The sequence below is a fragment of the Haliotis rufescens genome, unplaced genomic scaffold (genome assembly GCF_023055435.1).
Source record: "Haliotis rufescens isolate VD_foot unplaced genomic scaffold, xgHalRufe1.0.p SCAF_10, whole genome shotgun sequence".
NCBI classification, from domain to species: domain Eukaryota; kingdom Metazoa; phylum Mollusca; class Gastropoda; order Lepetellida; family Haliotidae; genus Haliotis; species Haliotis rufescens.
The window spans coordinates 7,406,015-7,422,786 of NW_025963780.1; the positions used below are offsets into that span (position 1 = coordinate 7,406,015).

Consider the following 16,772-nt stretch of genomic DNA (forward strand, 5'->3'; position numbering starts at 1 on the left):
CTTAATGTCACATTGAAGATTTTTGCGACCTGCATGCTTATGTGTGCTTGCTCAGACAAATGATACAATTATTACACAGTTACACATGTATGTGTCGAACTCAGGTTGTGTCGAACTCAGTCCTGTCCTGGCAAACTGGTACTTTATATCACTATATCACAAATTAAAGTTAAGTCTGTAACTAATTAAAAGCAACACATTCAGTTAGTATGCTTGAATATTAGCAGGGTATGAAACTCCCAAAAATTTCAGCCAGACCACAGGACTGGCTAGCTGAAATACATGCCAGCCCTGACCAAAACCTGCCTGCCCACTATAATCATATGTTTCTAAGGATAATTTAATTAAAACTTTAAATCGAATTCATTGAACATGAAGTAATGCAAGAAAAGAAATAGCAAACACTTTTTAGGTCAGATTTGTATTTAATATCCTAGAATACATCATGTAAATATCCTTATTCCTAAATAGGGCCTCATGACTTTCAATCAATGTCCATATCACTGTCAGTGTCATTGTGATTGTCACTTCCTTCAACGAGGTCACTGAAGTCTGACTCATATTCAGTTTTCCAAGAAGGAATGATCGTTCTTTTTCGCTTCGTGCTATCATTGATCTTGTCTCTTTCAGCCTGTGTCTTTTTTCTTGTCATCACTGACTTCAGGTAAACCAAAATTTTTAAAAGACTCATGCTGTCGAGCAACGTGGGTAATGGGCACCGCCATTTGCAATATCACTAGCAACAGAAACAGGGTCACTGATTGGTCGTCGTGTCGGGGATTATCCAATCAAATAGCTTGTCTCAAAATATAAAAACTGATTGCTTGTAGCATAAGCGCATCGCTAGATTTTAGGTTGTCTAAAAGCTAACGGGGTTTTTTTTTGTTACATTTTATCATTCATCTTTACATGTGAATTAATGCTTATCATCGGGAAATATTTAGAATATTTTCACATATGAAATATAACACGACCGTCGGGCAGGGGGATTTGAAAATCTGGCAGCCCTGGTTGAAATCAACCCGTCTCGGACGGTCGGGCAGGCAGGTATTTTTAACACTGATATTAGCAGTGAGATAATCTTCTTCCATGTGTATTGGGTATCATTCTAGATTGCAATATCATTCAAAATAGCAAATCAGGGAAATGTATTTTATTACCTGATGTTATTACATGATATATTGATAATCCCGTGATGTGAGGAAAATGCATATAGATAGATAAAAGTAGATATGACAAATGCTTCTGTTTTTATTTCTTAATGTCTACATCCGTAACATGCATGATGTGGTACATTCACTTAATGTTGTCTGACGGTTAAGTCAGAGGGTCGAACCTGGGATAAGTTGAACTATTTCTCTGGTCCCAAGGTGTTTGAGAGAAGAGGTAAAACTTTATATCATATTGCTAAAAAAAATAGGATATAACAGATCCATTCACTCTCTTTAGAACCAATTAATGAATGTACAAATCAAACCAAGAAATTCTTACTAAACCTAGAAATTATTTCCAATACAATATCATGGACCGAAAATGTTAAACATTATCTGATCATAGTGAAGTGTTTGCAGGGAATATAATTGATTAGGACTGTCAGCGATTATATCATCTATGCCTGTACAGTGTGTACACATGAACATAAAGAATGACCCAAATGAATAGAAAGGAAGGAATGAATATCACAGATCTGTTCAGTGGCTTGTCCCAGTAATACATTCTTACTTGTGCAAATTAAATACTGAAGTCGCTCTGTCTTTCTTTGTTATTTCCTGTATTAAATTATTTACTGCTGACTTCATTCTTAGAAACAAACACTGCTTCCAATAAATGAGGAGTAGAAAAACAATATCAGTTATTTTTGAACAAATGGACAATGATCCTTCATATTTACTTCAACAGATTTATGATGAATGAAATTCCAGGCCTATAATAAAAAAATATACCGGTATTCATACTGAATTTAATAACTTCACCAAACATATTCAGGAGGTAAGCAGACAATATGTGTGTGATCAAATGAGCCTGAGATCTTGGTTTGTTACAAGGTTGTTCAGAGTTGCTGTCTTGGCTGTAATCTTGGCACCAAGACTGTTGTATTTCTTTGTCATGAAATATTCAAGTTCTTCTTCACGCTTGTATCTGGACAAACCAAGGAATCCATTTGGAATATACATATAAAATAAGCCATTTATTTTTGCAAAAACAAAAACAACTGAATTTGCTTTTACATCTAACTGCAAAATGGCAGTCACTATCATAATGTTCAGTCCTTCTATACATCTGCCTTCGAGCATATAATGGTACGACGAATTATACAGAAACAAATCTTGTAAAATAACAGGAATCTAAGTATTCTGTGTATTATAAAGTCTGCTATGACTGTGCAATTCGATATCCATACCACAGAGTGAAAACAGCTCCAATGAGAACATCATGAAAGCTCAGGTCACCAATTCAGAGATCTTCCCCATAACTTCAATCATCCAGAAAACATAGGACCTGTCACAGCAGGCTTAGCATGTAATATATGGAATATTCCTGTTAATTATAACTATCTTGCTACAACAGTATACAATTATTCCACAGGCCTACATACAACTGCATCTTCCCTGCTTCAGTACTTCAAGGGTATGTTCACTTGTCTGTTTCAACAACCATGAGCTTGACTTTGTGTAGAAACCAGGAGGATGGTGATGTCAATGCTGGGTTCATGGATTGGTGAGATGATGCACCAGGACAAGAGGACCCAGTTAATGTAACCAGGAAACATCCTCCTATCATTATCCCCAATTCATAAAAACAAGTGTTATTGTAACACTCATAAAAATAAGTAAAATCTAAATATTTATATACATTTGTATACTTATTCTGCATTATGCATTTACTGCCTACCTTACGAGAAAGAAAGACAGGGCCTCGCGATGGTCCTGGGTGAGAAAAAGAAGTTTTTCCATATCAAGTCTACTTTTTACAGGACCATCGCCGCTTGCACGTGACAGATCATGATGTCACAATTCATATTACCATACTCTCTTCACCTGAGCAAAAGATTTTTCTGAAGCTATAGCAGGGAGGCAAGTCTGCGACAGGTGGGTCCTGAGAAGTAGTAATGCAGGATAAGTATACAAATGTAAAAAATATTTAGATTTTATTATTTTTTTTACCTATACTGCATTACTCCTTAATGCATCTCTATCTGACAGTTTGGCGGTGGGTAAACCTTCAGATGTAAAAAGAAACTCTAAAAAAACACATGACGCCGGACCGTAGGGCTTGTTTAATCTTACAGAAACAACACAAGAATTGAGGATAAGTCCAAGTTAACTACCAGTAAAATGGAAGATTGGCGTAAGCTAAAATCTGTATGTACTGTATTGCCAAGCCAAAGTTGAAAAGTCCTCCCATCGGGCGTGTTGTAGTCAGTACAGGGCGGGATGGGTAAAAATTGCTCCAGACAGGAAGAGTTCATTATTTGGGGTTGGTAACCTGCTAGGCTACTACCAGAGGGCCAAAGTTACGAATGCTATAACGTCTTCAAGTGCCACATAACAAAGATAATGCCTGGCAAAAACCGTGTCGGACGTCCAAAAAGATCCTTTCATGATTGCTCTAATAGAACAGTTGCTATGAAGAGCCCTGGTTGAGGCTACCGCTCTGATCTCATGAGGATTGTTCGCTCTCAGTGGATCAAGGTTAGCGATCTCCTAAGCCTGCAGGATAACTGCGTGTAACCATAGTGATATGGCGTTGCGACTAACTTCGGTCGTGGACGATGAATAACCGTTTCCGCGAACCACGCCTAGTTTTGGAGAGGTGGATGAAAACTCGTAGTGCATGTACAGGACACAAGAGGAGTTCTCCCTCATCTTTGACCCCAACAATCATAGAGATTGGTGGAAGGGTGAAGGGCCGGTTGGGTTGTCCTGGTAGTTGATTTTTCACTATGAAATCCCAGCACAACCTGAGGCGTACCTCTGCGTACCATGCTCAAAACGGACACTTGTGATGCCAAATTCATATAATTTGCTCACCCGCACCACATTAGCTAAAGCCAAGAGAAGTATAGTTTTCTTGGTGATAAAATGAGGATGCGTTGAGGGGCTCGAAGGGGGACCTGCGCAAACATCGACATACCTGATTCAAATCCCACCCAGGGGGACGAAATTTGGCCTTGTGATCCTCAAGCCTGAAAGAGCATAGTAGGGGGGCATAGGGCCTGTAGGTCTGGGACCTTAGTCATTTGGCGATTCGCCAGATGGCCAACACTGAATTAAGCGCTACCAAATACGTTGTAATGGTGTTACCTTTCAAGTGTCTTTTTGTACGCATGTGTAGGAGGTATTCAGCTAAGAATTGAGGTAATGCTATCATGGTTTCAAATGATCGCCACTTGTTATCTTATAACCAACCTGCTGGTAGAGAGACGATGTACCAAGGCAATGGCCTTAGCTGTCCATGTCGTATAGCCCTTTTACTGTGAGAGTGGATGAGTAGATTCGACCACTATGTGCGGGGTAATGGATCGTCTTTTGCAAGGTTTTTGAGGTCAACGAACCAAGTCCTCGACAGCCACCAAGGGGTGACCTAAATAAAAGACTAAAAAAATATACTCCTCAACCAAACACCATGCAAGATACGATACGGCACAGGTGCTCCTGTTCTTATATCAAGGAGATGATGAAAGGAGGTGATGATGAAGCGAGGTGCCTCGTAAAATGTATAATCAGTCTTTAAAGTCTGAAGATCTTCATGTTTGGTACAGCTCATGTCTACCAGACGCCACAAGAAACAAATTCAATGAGAGTACTAACGCCTCTCTGTGGAATCGTTTAGCCAACGTTGAGCATACACCGCCAGATGGGAGAATTGGCGGGAACTTTCACAGATACCTCAGCATGAGACCAGGCACTGCCAAAGGTTGAGGATAATGCAGTTTTATCATAAAAAATCGAATCGGTTGTTTTTTTAGCGTCTGCCTCAAACACAATGGTTCAGAGCTTATTTAGGGTTGTGCTTTAAATAGCAAAGCACAGTGTCATGTGTACATGTGACACATTTGATGCATTTGTGGTCAAATAGTATTGTGGTGTATATATATACAGCAGCACAACAGTTTCGGTAAGTTAACAGTAATGATACATAATTATGAAATTGACGTTAGTTACACAAGCATTAGCGACAAGATTGTTTCAGTTCAATCCGAAAATGACATATATTTGGGTAGTTTATATGTTTAGTTTTGGTCACTTGCATTCAACAGTTATGTCACACAATAATCAGATTATGTTTCCAAATCTTATATTATTGCACAGATTTTCAAATGGTGTTTAAGAAGAAGCCTAATTTGAAACACCAGTTGAGTCAATATTTCTTAGCCTGACAACAACATAGTGAGTGAGTGAGTGAGTGAATGAGTATGGTTTTACGCCGCTTTAAGCAATATTCCAGCAATATTACGGCGGGGGACACCATAAATGGGCTTCACACATTGTACCCATGTCGGGAATCGAACCCGGGTCTTCGGCGTGACGAGCCAACGCTTTAACCACTAGGCTACCCGACCGCCCCTACACAACAACAACATAGGAATAGGTCAGCATATCAACATAACAATTCGCATAACCAACTGATAAAAATGTAGAGAAATATAACTAGATGTTTTGACAGACATAAGACCTATCTTGATAATATTGTACTCACAATAAAGGAAAAATCCAATGCACACATTCCAAGAAAATCTTAATTATGGTTTTCTTTCACATAATTCACACTCAAAACTGAGTTTGACCATCAGATCCACATTCATGCACAAGTTTTAAGACACAATCTGGCATCACTTCCCGTTTTGTCCACACCAAACCTTCATCTGCTGCTACCTTTGATATCCGTTTCTTCAAGTATTTAGGATCTCTCCATACACTTTGTCTATTCAGGTCAGTCCAGAAGTATTTGTAGCACTGTTTTTGAATGGACGATTTTCTGCAACCTGGTGGGGCTCCATTCCCTAACCACGATTGCCTGTGCAGTGTTACCCATAGTTGACAAAAGCAATGTGAACAGCTCTGACACTGATCCATTAATTCCTACGTGAAATAATAAACAAATGTTTGTATCTCATTTCTTCCTGTTGCTGTGAAAAATTGTGCACCGATCTACTTACTAGTATAATGTACCATTGGACCATCATAAAAGAACAAGGTCAACATTATCTTTCTTCAACTGTTTATTAAAAATTTGTTTTTGAAGCACAGAAACTCGCGTCATAAATCAATTAATAGATTTGTACCAAGGGTTTTAAAATTTTATAAAATATGCCATGAAAGAACTTTTTTGTTTAAAATGACATTTTTTTCTTAAATTTTACATTTTATTTTGTCTGCCTGTTCTCTTGTTGGTTGAGGTCAGAGATGAGAAACACACATATAAAAAATATGGATGGCCTTATGCAAATGATACTTGGCATTGCACAAAAGGAATTAACAGGGAATTAAATCTGGGTCACGGAACCCATGGAGTGACTTCAGCCCGAGAAGCTTTCGGACAAGTGTGACTGCCAAAACACACTGAAACCAAAGACCTACGCAAATGTTGAAAAGTCTTCGAATCGTTTGATTGATATCTATATTACCATTAAAACTTACGTCCTTGTTGTCAAACAGCCCACGAGGGTGGGTGTTTATATGTCGTCACCCATTTATGCATTAACCAGTGAAATGTTTGTGTTAACATAACATCATATTGACCTGTCGAGATTACTCTTATAAGCTACGCCCACTCAGAGTGCGGTAGTTCCCTCCACAAATGCCCCTTACATATGGAAAAGTTTGACCTGTCACCCTAGGGATTTCCCGGGCTACATGTATTTCGATTGCGAAAATGGTATGTTGACATAATAGTCAAATTGCCACAAATATTACTTGTAACAGTGAGTTGTGCGATCTAATGATCACTTCCCACACAATTTCTCTGAAATTAATGTAAACAATTTTTATAACTAGATAGTATATATTTTGGAACGAGTACCTTGAAGAGACATGCTAACGGTGATCACAAACAAGCTGTTGAGACTAAATATATGACATTGGATGTAGATGCAGCAATACATAACATATTACATCTGAGAAAGAAGCTGTGGGAAACATTCATGTATTGCTAACATTACCTGTGGATGGGGATGCAGCATCAATAACCTGCACATCAGATTTTAAGGGGTATTTTTATGATCTCTCGGAGTGTGGCCCCATAGGTTTTGAAAATGACTCCATGTTTTTATGCTGAAGGGGTCCCTATCCCCGCTTGTTCATTTCTTGGCAGAACAATGCAAGCAGTCAACAAAGTTACCCTGGCATTCTCAGACTGCAGATGCCAAGGGGGATGGTCAGCCAAATTTCATGTTCATGTATTTTGAAACTAGGATCCAAAGGATCGTAGAGACTGTTTCTTGGTTGGTCCAGGAGATTCGAAACCTACAGGCACGGTTAACGACACATATGGAGGAAAAAGCAGAGGTGTTCCAAAGGGGTTCTATGGTTGACAGGAAGGCATGGCAAGGACCTGCTTGAGTGAGTGAGTATGGTTTTACCCCATTTTGAGCAATATTCCAGCAAGTATCACGACAGGAGACTCCAGAAATGGGCTTCACAAATTGTACCCATGAGGGAAATCGAACCCGGGCCTTCAGCGTGATGAGCAAAAGCTATACCCCTAGGCTACCCTGTTGGAGATGTAGACTCATCATGAGGTGCAGTAGAACAGTTTCAAGTCGATGCCAGATCCTCTGTCTGATAAGTAGATAAAATTGCACATTTATATTGCACCCTTGTATCGCACTATATTTCCACACCACACAGGAGCATGCTCAAAGAGCTACGCCAGTACTACCCTGGTCAATGGATCAGTGTGCAATTGATTTCATTCTCAACTCACCAGAGAATACACAACCCAATCTGCATGTGGGGTGCTAGAAAGTTAACAGTCACAATACATCTCATCCTACCCATTCACTGCTGGGTGAACTGAGGCATATTTCGAACAAAGTCATTTGCCTCATGAGACTTCAGAGTTGGGATGGACTGAAGCCCTAGAAACTCTCAAGAAATCAATCAGCCGAATGCGTTCACCCATCCAATTACTCTCCATGTTCAAGTTTGCTTAACCTCGTTTGATTTGTGACCTGCATGCTGTAAACACGACCACATGCCATCACAGCCATAAATGGCATAGTGCAGAGTAGGGGTGAACCAACCACAGGCAAATACATCCCACCAGATGCTATAGCATGATAAAGTGGAACCAAGACATGAATGAAAGAAGAGGCATCATGCCAGTTGAAAACACTTCAAGCATAGATGAACAACCTGAAGTGGAAGCAGACACAAGTACCACCCGACAAGCAGGTGCAAGCACCACCTTCACAGAAGGCGAAAGGGCCAGACCCAGGAACAGAGAGTGGTAGTGGAGACCCAGGAGTTGGCACTAGCACCACAGAAGGTGATGGGCAAAACCCCACTTGGCTGACCACTGCAGATGATGTTAAAACAGCTGTACTGGAGAAAAACATCTGCCTGGGAAGATGCAGCAATTGGAAACACTGAGACACAGTCAGAGATGTTGGCAACAACATTCTGTGATGATGAATGAACTGGAAAAAACACAGCTGACTCCATTTCTGATGGAGTGACAGACATGGTTGGTGATAACTGCCATCCAAGCATTCCACTGGAAATGTTGATGTAACAGACATAGATGCAGTAAGAGTGCTTCCAAATTGACAAGATTGACAATCTAGACCAAGAGGATGATCATGGGCAGTTAACTTTAAATTGGTGACAGACTTCTGGGGTGTATCAGTCGAAAGGTTTCACTCAGTGTTATGTATATTGCAGAAAAGAAGCAACATGCACACTGTCATAGCTTGATAACAATATTTATAACATTATAAACTGTAAATTATGCCTGTAATCATGGGCTCATATCCATGAGGATTGACTGTGTGTTATCAAATGGGTTCTCTCACCTTGGTACTGGTCCTGCTGGTCCAACTGGGATATTGGCTGCAGGCATCTTGTTTCCATATGGGAATAGGTCACTAATACGAACAGAAGGACATATACAGACTCGCTGATCAAATAAATATATCATACGGCTAAATATTTTACAAATAAAAGACATGAACCATGCATGATTAGACCTAAACCAAAATCAACAATGACTGAGTGAACTGCATATTATAATATAGTCCCAATTCTCTTGGACTCATATATCCAACTTTTGAATGAAAATATTACAACTACCCAACTGAACTTAAGTTTTCTGAAGACAATATATGCAAATGTCCTAAATTTACATCTACACACAAACACAACATAAAATTACTTTTTTAACAATGTAAAATATGTCTTAAATAGGAATAAAATGAGAACAGTTTTCATTAGACAAGACTTGCACCAGTTATGCTTCAATTGTATACGAGTCATTTTCAAAATTTGCAAGATATTTCGTACCTTTGAATTGCAAAATAAGAATATTTCTTTTCCTTGAATATATCAATCAAATACTCAAAAAAAAATATTCTAAACTATTTAAGCAAACAATGTTCAAACAAACAGATTATCAAAGTATATTTTGTGGCCTATATATTGTTGGATAGCAAGGAGGATCAGAGGAGGGTTATCATTGATTCAGGGATCATGTAAACATAAAAAATTGAACTCATACTCCCAGAATGAGGCATCTAATTGCCAGCACACAAAGTCAGTGATCTAACCCACTCTGCCATCAATGCTTCCATATAATAAAAGTCATACAACTTGTAGTTTTTATCACATATTTATCACACCTCTGATAAGTGTTACCGCATTTATTCATTTTCACAATTTCTATACTCCAAAATTATTATTATACACGAGAACTAAATGTTACCCCTTTTCCCCAGAAAGTTTGTGGCCATACAATGGAAGACAACCAATGGAATGGTATGACCGAAAATTACCGGTAGTTAAATCCACTGATTTATAAGCATAAATCACAACACTTACCTTTATTTTTCTGTGATAATAATGATTCATATTTATTATCACTAATTTGTTTCAGTTACTCATTTGTAAAATTAACTTGTAATATTTTTTCTCAAAATGTGTTTATTCTTATTCTGTCGACAGGTCATCAGTTCAACAATCGATATATCCAGCATTTGAATGAAAATTTGTTCTGAAGATAATATATGCAAATGTCCTAAAATTAACGCCTTGTATTTAAATAATCAGCATGTTAATAAGTAACATACTTGTCACTGTATGAGGTAATGAAGACGCTATGGAATGATGGAAAACGGAAGTTGTAAGTATTGGAGGGACAAACTATTTCACCGAAATTTAGGTAAACATTATTGAATGAAATTTTTAATAAAATTAATACAATAGATGACAAACATAAGGTCAGATATACAGTGAACACATTTTTATTACCAGATAGTGTAACAACAGGATTAACTTGCATAATTCAATATGAATTGTTGATATTCTATTTCCAATGACAGATCATGACAGTCATACACCTGAAATGATACTAAAGAAGAGATATTCTTTTCCAGGATTTAATTGCCCATAATTAGGGTGCGTATTACACACAAATATATACGGTAATTGTCACGCCTCCCATGGCAGAAACCTATGAATACACAGTGGTCTCAAGACTTGATCAATGTACAAAGCTGCTGTGACAGCATTGCCTCTCCCTGGACTGATGTTCTGGAAGACCACAGGGCCGACCCTCTGTGCAAGACCAATTCAACCCAACACCATGATGCTCAGACCACCCCACGAATCTCTCTCAACAACACAAGCATCCGAATAACGTTCCCCATGGCGTCGCCAGACTCTCTCTCTGCCATCTGCTGTTGAGATACAGTAACGGCTCTTGTCTGAGAAGAGGACTCTTCCCGGCAAAGACAGTCCCCGCGATGGCTTGGTGTCAGAATGGGTCCTCAGTGTGGCCTGTGACAGTAGAGGTGTCTGCACTATGTGTTGCTGGTGTGTCCCCATGGTCTGTCGAGCTGTTTAACAAAGCGATCTTGAAAATGCTGTCACACAATCTGACGATCCTGACGTCAGGTGGTGACCCTTGGTCTTCCACTACATGGTTGGTCATCTGTAATTTTGGTGGTCTGGTACTGTTACTGGAGCCTGTATATGGTCCTTACGTGGACTTGAAATGCATTGGCTCCTTGCCAGGTGGTTTGTCCAGCTTGCAATCATCCAAGGGCTTGGTGTCGCTGATTTCTTGTCAATCTTGGCATGTGGTAACAATTCAATAACGAATGAACGTTTTCCGATCTGAGTGGATTTTTATAGGGCAAGAAATGGAGGAACGCATCTGCATTTCAATTTGCACGGAACTCACGTGAATCGGGTTATCAAGGCCATTGCCGTGATGAGTTTGGGCGATCGGCTTTATTGTCATCTGCTTTGTTTTTTATCACCAAATTTCATTTTTCCGGACAAGGTAATGTTAAATTTTAGAAACTTTGACAAAAATTACCTGGATATTTAAATGCAATGTTACTTGGGGTGACATTTCTTTTGCGGTTCAGTATATATTGCATAACAGGGCTTTTCTGTCTGCTCATTCGTTTCTTATTTGTTCACTTATTTTGCCCAAAATTAGGAAAAACAGAGGATGCTTTCAGTTGTCAACTCAAGGAATTAATCTCTGACAGGCATGCATTGTGTGGTATAGGTTTATTGTACCCAAACAGGAAATTAGTCATAAAAAGCTTGCTCCCCAATATTAATGAAAATTTTAGTATAAATTGTGTATTTATATACTTAACCTGTCATACATTTAGTATTTCTTCTTTCATGTTTCAAGCTTCTGTCAACGGGCTTGTGTTGACGGGGAATTAGCTCTTGGGGGAATAAAGGACAAAATCGACATCACTGTCCCGGAACGCTTTATGCACAACATGTAAACAATAAACAACAATTGCACAATGAGCGGAATACCTGCTCTGACAACACAAACACAGCAATGAGTGGACCTTCCAGCTCAGGCGTACAAGAGGTGAGCGGAGCTACAGCTCACCTCAGGGCGTTTCCTACGAGCGGCACATCCTGCTCGAGGTCGTCCCTATGCCAGCACTCGGAATACCAAGCCTGACTAACACCGTAGTAACTGTGTAATGGTAGCACATATATAGTAATGAACAACAATGGACAGACAAAGAGACAACGACGTTGCTTTGGACATTGGACATGTGGGCGTGATTAACCAACACAGTTCATGGGATGATCAATTAGGGCAATAAATGCCATACTATAAAAAGCAGTAGTTAAAGGGAAGTGATATGGTAGTCCAGGCTGACTGACAGTCAAAATACAATGAAATGTTGGTGAGGATTAACAACGGGGATTAGTGTCTTATAAATAATGACAATTAAGTTACGGAGACATATACATGTCATGGCTACAGGGTAATTAGCCTTTGCAATCAAATGTACTTCAGACAATGGTAGTCGTAAATCAGTCGCTATGACACTTCTAAAATAAAAACATTCTCCCGAACACCCCCTGCGTCTTTATGGGTACATCCAGATGCTAGATCAATTGTGTGTTTCCTGTGCACGGCAAGCCTGCTTGAAATGACCACGTGCATACCTCTGCCAACTCATTCTCTCGCAGAGCTATCAGGCTAGAGGAATTGAGATGAGGGGATGGTAGGGTGTGTCTCTTATGTCTGAGACAGGATAAGTATATAAATATTGAACAATAGTCATCATTGTTAATAATTCTAAGAATACTACCTCCATTACATCTTTGCCATAAATCCTGTATTTTAACTTCAGTCACCTAAATTTTCAACAGACGTCCTCTTCACTGTCAATTACACACAATTAGTTGTTCTCCAATAGCACTATAGCAACCAAAGCTGTGACGTCCAACATCTAACCACTAGAGGCAGATGAATTGGGGAGGTGGGTGGGAGTACTTCTGATGTAATCGAGGTAGTATTCTTAGAATTATTAACAATGATAACTATTGTTCCTCTACCTCTATGACATCTTTGCCAGAATATACCAGAGTGACCCGGCGGAATCTGCCTCTAGAACCTCCCAGTGTAACTGACAGTAATCCTCCAGTGCCGTAGCCAGCCAGGGGGGCAGGTTTTTTTTTTTTTTATAAAAAACAGTTTTATTTGAATCATGAAACTACTAGTTGGTCAGCAAGTGATACTTGTACAAATATTTGCACCCCATGTAAAAAACAGTTAACTACGGCCTTGTCCTCTTCTGGAAACCTAATCACTGATTCTAATCCTGACCCGAGATAATTTCCTCTGAAATTTCTCTTGAGGACTTGAAAATCAGAAAGCCTCAAGAATCAATCAAATACGTGATACCTTTATTAGAATGCTGTTATATTTGCTGATCTTGATAGTAATAATGACGTCATTCTGGTCTATTTCTGCCAAATGACGTCATTTCCTGTTAAAAATGGATTTGTGACACTATTTCCAGCACTGACATCACTTCGGGTTCTCACACCCTCTGATGCTTCTGGCATCGGTGCAACAGTAGACATAAGCGAGCTTGTTACCGTAGCCTTGGTGATGTACTTCTTGGAAAGAGGCTTGCAGGATATGATAGTCTTCTTGATGGTGTCTATGTGGGTCTGTAGCCGAGAGCTCTGATGGGACAGAGAAGTCTCTCTGGGTGATCCACTGTCGGCCCCAAGACAGGAATGGTAAGTGTCTATGGCCCAACGGTCCCATGGTGGAAGACTGATTTTGGCTACAAAATCTGGGGGCGATCTCAGAGTAATTGAGGTCCAATGTTGATCATGGGTGAGACTAGAATAGTCCAGAGCACAGTGTTTTGAAACTCTTGCTGCTGTCGCCATGGCTAGGAGCAAGGAGGCTTTTCTGAATCTTTGGAGTAAGGTGGCCTTAGCCAGGTGTTCGTAAGGTTCTGTTAAAAGTGCCGATAACAGATAGATTCCACTTGGGGAAGATACAAGATGTGCGAACATCTTCTAGCAGGAAGGATCTCATTAGTCTGTTTAGAATGGGATGGGTGAGTGAGTGAGTTGGGTTTAACTCCGCTTTAACAGTATTCCAGTTATATCAGGGTGAGTCAGCTTAATGTGGGAGGAAAGCCCGAAGTGATGCAGGTCTCAGACGTTAACCACTCCGGTGAAACCCACGAGCACGAGTATGGTGCTGACAAACCTAGAAACATAATCGGGGCGAACCGGGATTCGAACCCACAATCATAGGTTTCTGGTGTGTCCAAGGGACGCAACTCTGCACAGCGAAAAGCGGCGCCTTAGACGACTGGGCCACCCGTGCCCCCTAGAATGGGATGTTCATCATGTTGAAGTACAGAGTGAAGTGCCGATCAGTAACCTTCTATCGTCCTATGTCGGAACTTATTGTCCTGACATAGATGTAGTAGAAATCTGCTACCATAGGAATGGGGATTGTATTAGTTATAATCCCTTGTCGTCTTCCCTATTGAACAAACTTATCCCATCTATTGTCATATATAAGGGAGGATGAAGGTCACCATGATTTTGCCACAGCTCCAGAGGCAAGTCCAGAGTACCTGGATGTCTGTATCTTTTGTGTGATAACTTCCTGGCGGTTAGATGTAGTCTGGGCAGATTGTCGTAGAAAATGTTTGACCTAGGTTGTCGTAACAGATCTCAACAGAGAGGTAACCAGAGATGTTCTTCCATTAATAGACTTAATAATCTGGGGAGACATGCTCCGCTGAGCCAGATTGGTGCTATCAAGATTATCATGCAATCCGTCTCCTCCACCTTGTAGATGACATTGACTAGGAAAGACCATGGTGGGAATGTGTATGCCAAGAGACCCGTCCAACCAATCGATAGTGCATCGATCTGGAGAGCCATTGGATCGGGAACTGGACTGACATAAACTGGAAGTTGATGGTTTAGGCAGGTGGCAAGGAGATCAAGATGCAGTGTGTCCCATAACGTGGTTATCCAAGCAAAGATCTGGGGATGTAGTGTCCATTCTGTTGCCACTATTCCCCCATGGTGGGAAAGGCTATCAGCAAGGATGTTCAGCTTCCCTGGAATATGTTTCGCTTCCATCCGGCAACTGATGGAGTCTGCCAAGGCAAACAATCGTGAAGTCTCCATCCTCAAAGAACTGGATCTGGCTCCTCATTGATTCTGAATGAATGCCACTACTATGGTGTTGTCGTGGCTATGAGGATGGACGATTGGGAGAGACGTATTTTCCATGACAGTATGGCGTAATAAATGGCCTTCATTTCCCTACAGTTGATATGTAGGATCCTCTCTCCGGTGTTCCAAGATCCTTGTACTATAAGATCGTCCATATGGGCTCCCAATCCCGAATCTGACGCGTCTGTAACAGATGGTGTCTGGGCGTCGGAGAAGTCAGAGGAATACTGTGAATCACATGCCCTCTGTGAGTCCCTTAATGCAAGGTCCCGTAAATAAGTAGGGAGGTAACTGAGTCTTGAACTCTAGGATGTGGGATCGTAGTGAGTTGATCCCTGTCTGTAGAGGATGTAATATCGACCTTCCTCTGAAGGTCATATCCTGTAGAGATGTTAGGTTGCCTAGAAGAGACATCCACCACCATAGAGACCTGCTGAGTTGAATTGATAGGGATTGAATCATTGTAATAGTCTTGACGAATTGATTCTCTGGTGGACATAGATATCCCTTTTGGAGTTGGAAACACACTCCGATGTATACGATGTCTTGAACTGGAGTGGTCTCGGACTTGGAGGGATTGACTAGGAGGCCTAGGTAGGTCATAAGCTGAACCAGAAATAGCATGTTCTGGTATAACTGAGCTTCTTCCTGGTCTGCTGCCAGGAAATTGTCCAGGTACCCATGCTTTTGTACTATCTGAAGGTTGGCAACCTAATGACTACTGCTGTAATCATGGTAAACAGCCAAGGGGCTATTGATATCCCGAATGGTAAGACCTAGAACTCATAGAGTCGACCACTGATTGCAGGTCGAGGCTGATGAACCCATTTCCTGCCCTCAAAGTCGACCACAACTTCCATACGGTTTCCATCTGGAACTTTGGAGAAGGTACCAGGAATGATTTGTTGAGGAACTTTAAGTCTATTATCAACCTCATGTTGGGCGAATTCTTCTTTGGAACAAAGAATACTGGGGATCTGCTGCTGCTAGCTTGGCTCTGACTAAATGAATCTGTGGCTGATGGCCTGAGATGTCAGGATGGGATGTCTATTGAAATGCAGTTTTTGTATCCATGAGCCACGATGTCTTGGACCCAGCGGTCAGGCGTAATCTGCTTCCAACTTTTCGGTGTATAACGGAAGACATCCTCCCACTGGCCTTGGAGTCAGCATTATGTTGAAAGACAGTAGGCGTAATCGCAGTCCATTCTGGAACCAGGTCTAACGGGTCTATAACGGCGGAAAGGGTAGCAAGGAAGTCAGAACCTGCGTTCACCTCTGTCCCTGGACTTGCCCCAGCGATAGGATCCTCGTTTCTTGTAGTCGGGCTGACAAAAAAAAATCCTGAGAAGACTGATGTTTGTCGTACCCCTGACTCGGTTGGAACGAATCCTACCTGGAGGGAACAACTTCTTAGGTGGCTGTTTATATGACGAGTCTTTCTGATCCCAGGAACACTTTGGCATTGACAGCTAGATTGATCTCTCCAGATTTGCTGTCATATGACGTTTGCAACAGTGGAATGATGTTCCTGATTCCGGCGACAAACCAGTTGATATAT

General features: G+C 40.7%; 1 protein-coding gene across 3 annotated transcripts in view; it reads right to left on the bottom strand.

Annotated features, from left to right (window-relative positions):
* Positions 1-405: 405 nt before the first annotated feature.
* The window catches only part of LOC124118005 (cilia- and flagella-associated protein 221-like), a 244,435-nt gene continuing 228,068 nt past the window's right edge, over positions 406-16,772 (bottom strand). For all 3 annotated transcript variants that reach the window (XM_046480041.2, XM_046480039.2, XM_046480040.2), the window contains 2 exons: positions 9,017-9,088; positions 406-2,139 (listed from right to left, as the gene is read on the bottom strand). In XM_046480041.2, coding sequence (XP_046335997.1) covers positions 2,013-2,139; positions 9,017-9,088 — 199 coding nt within the window. In that variant the 3' untranslated portion in view covers positions 406-2,012. The remainder of the gene's footprint in view (positions 2,140-9,016; positions 9,089-16,772) is intronic.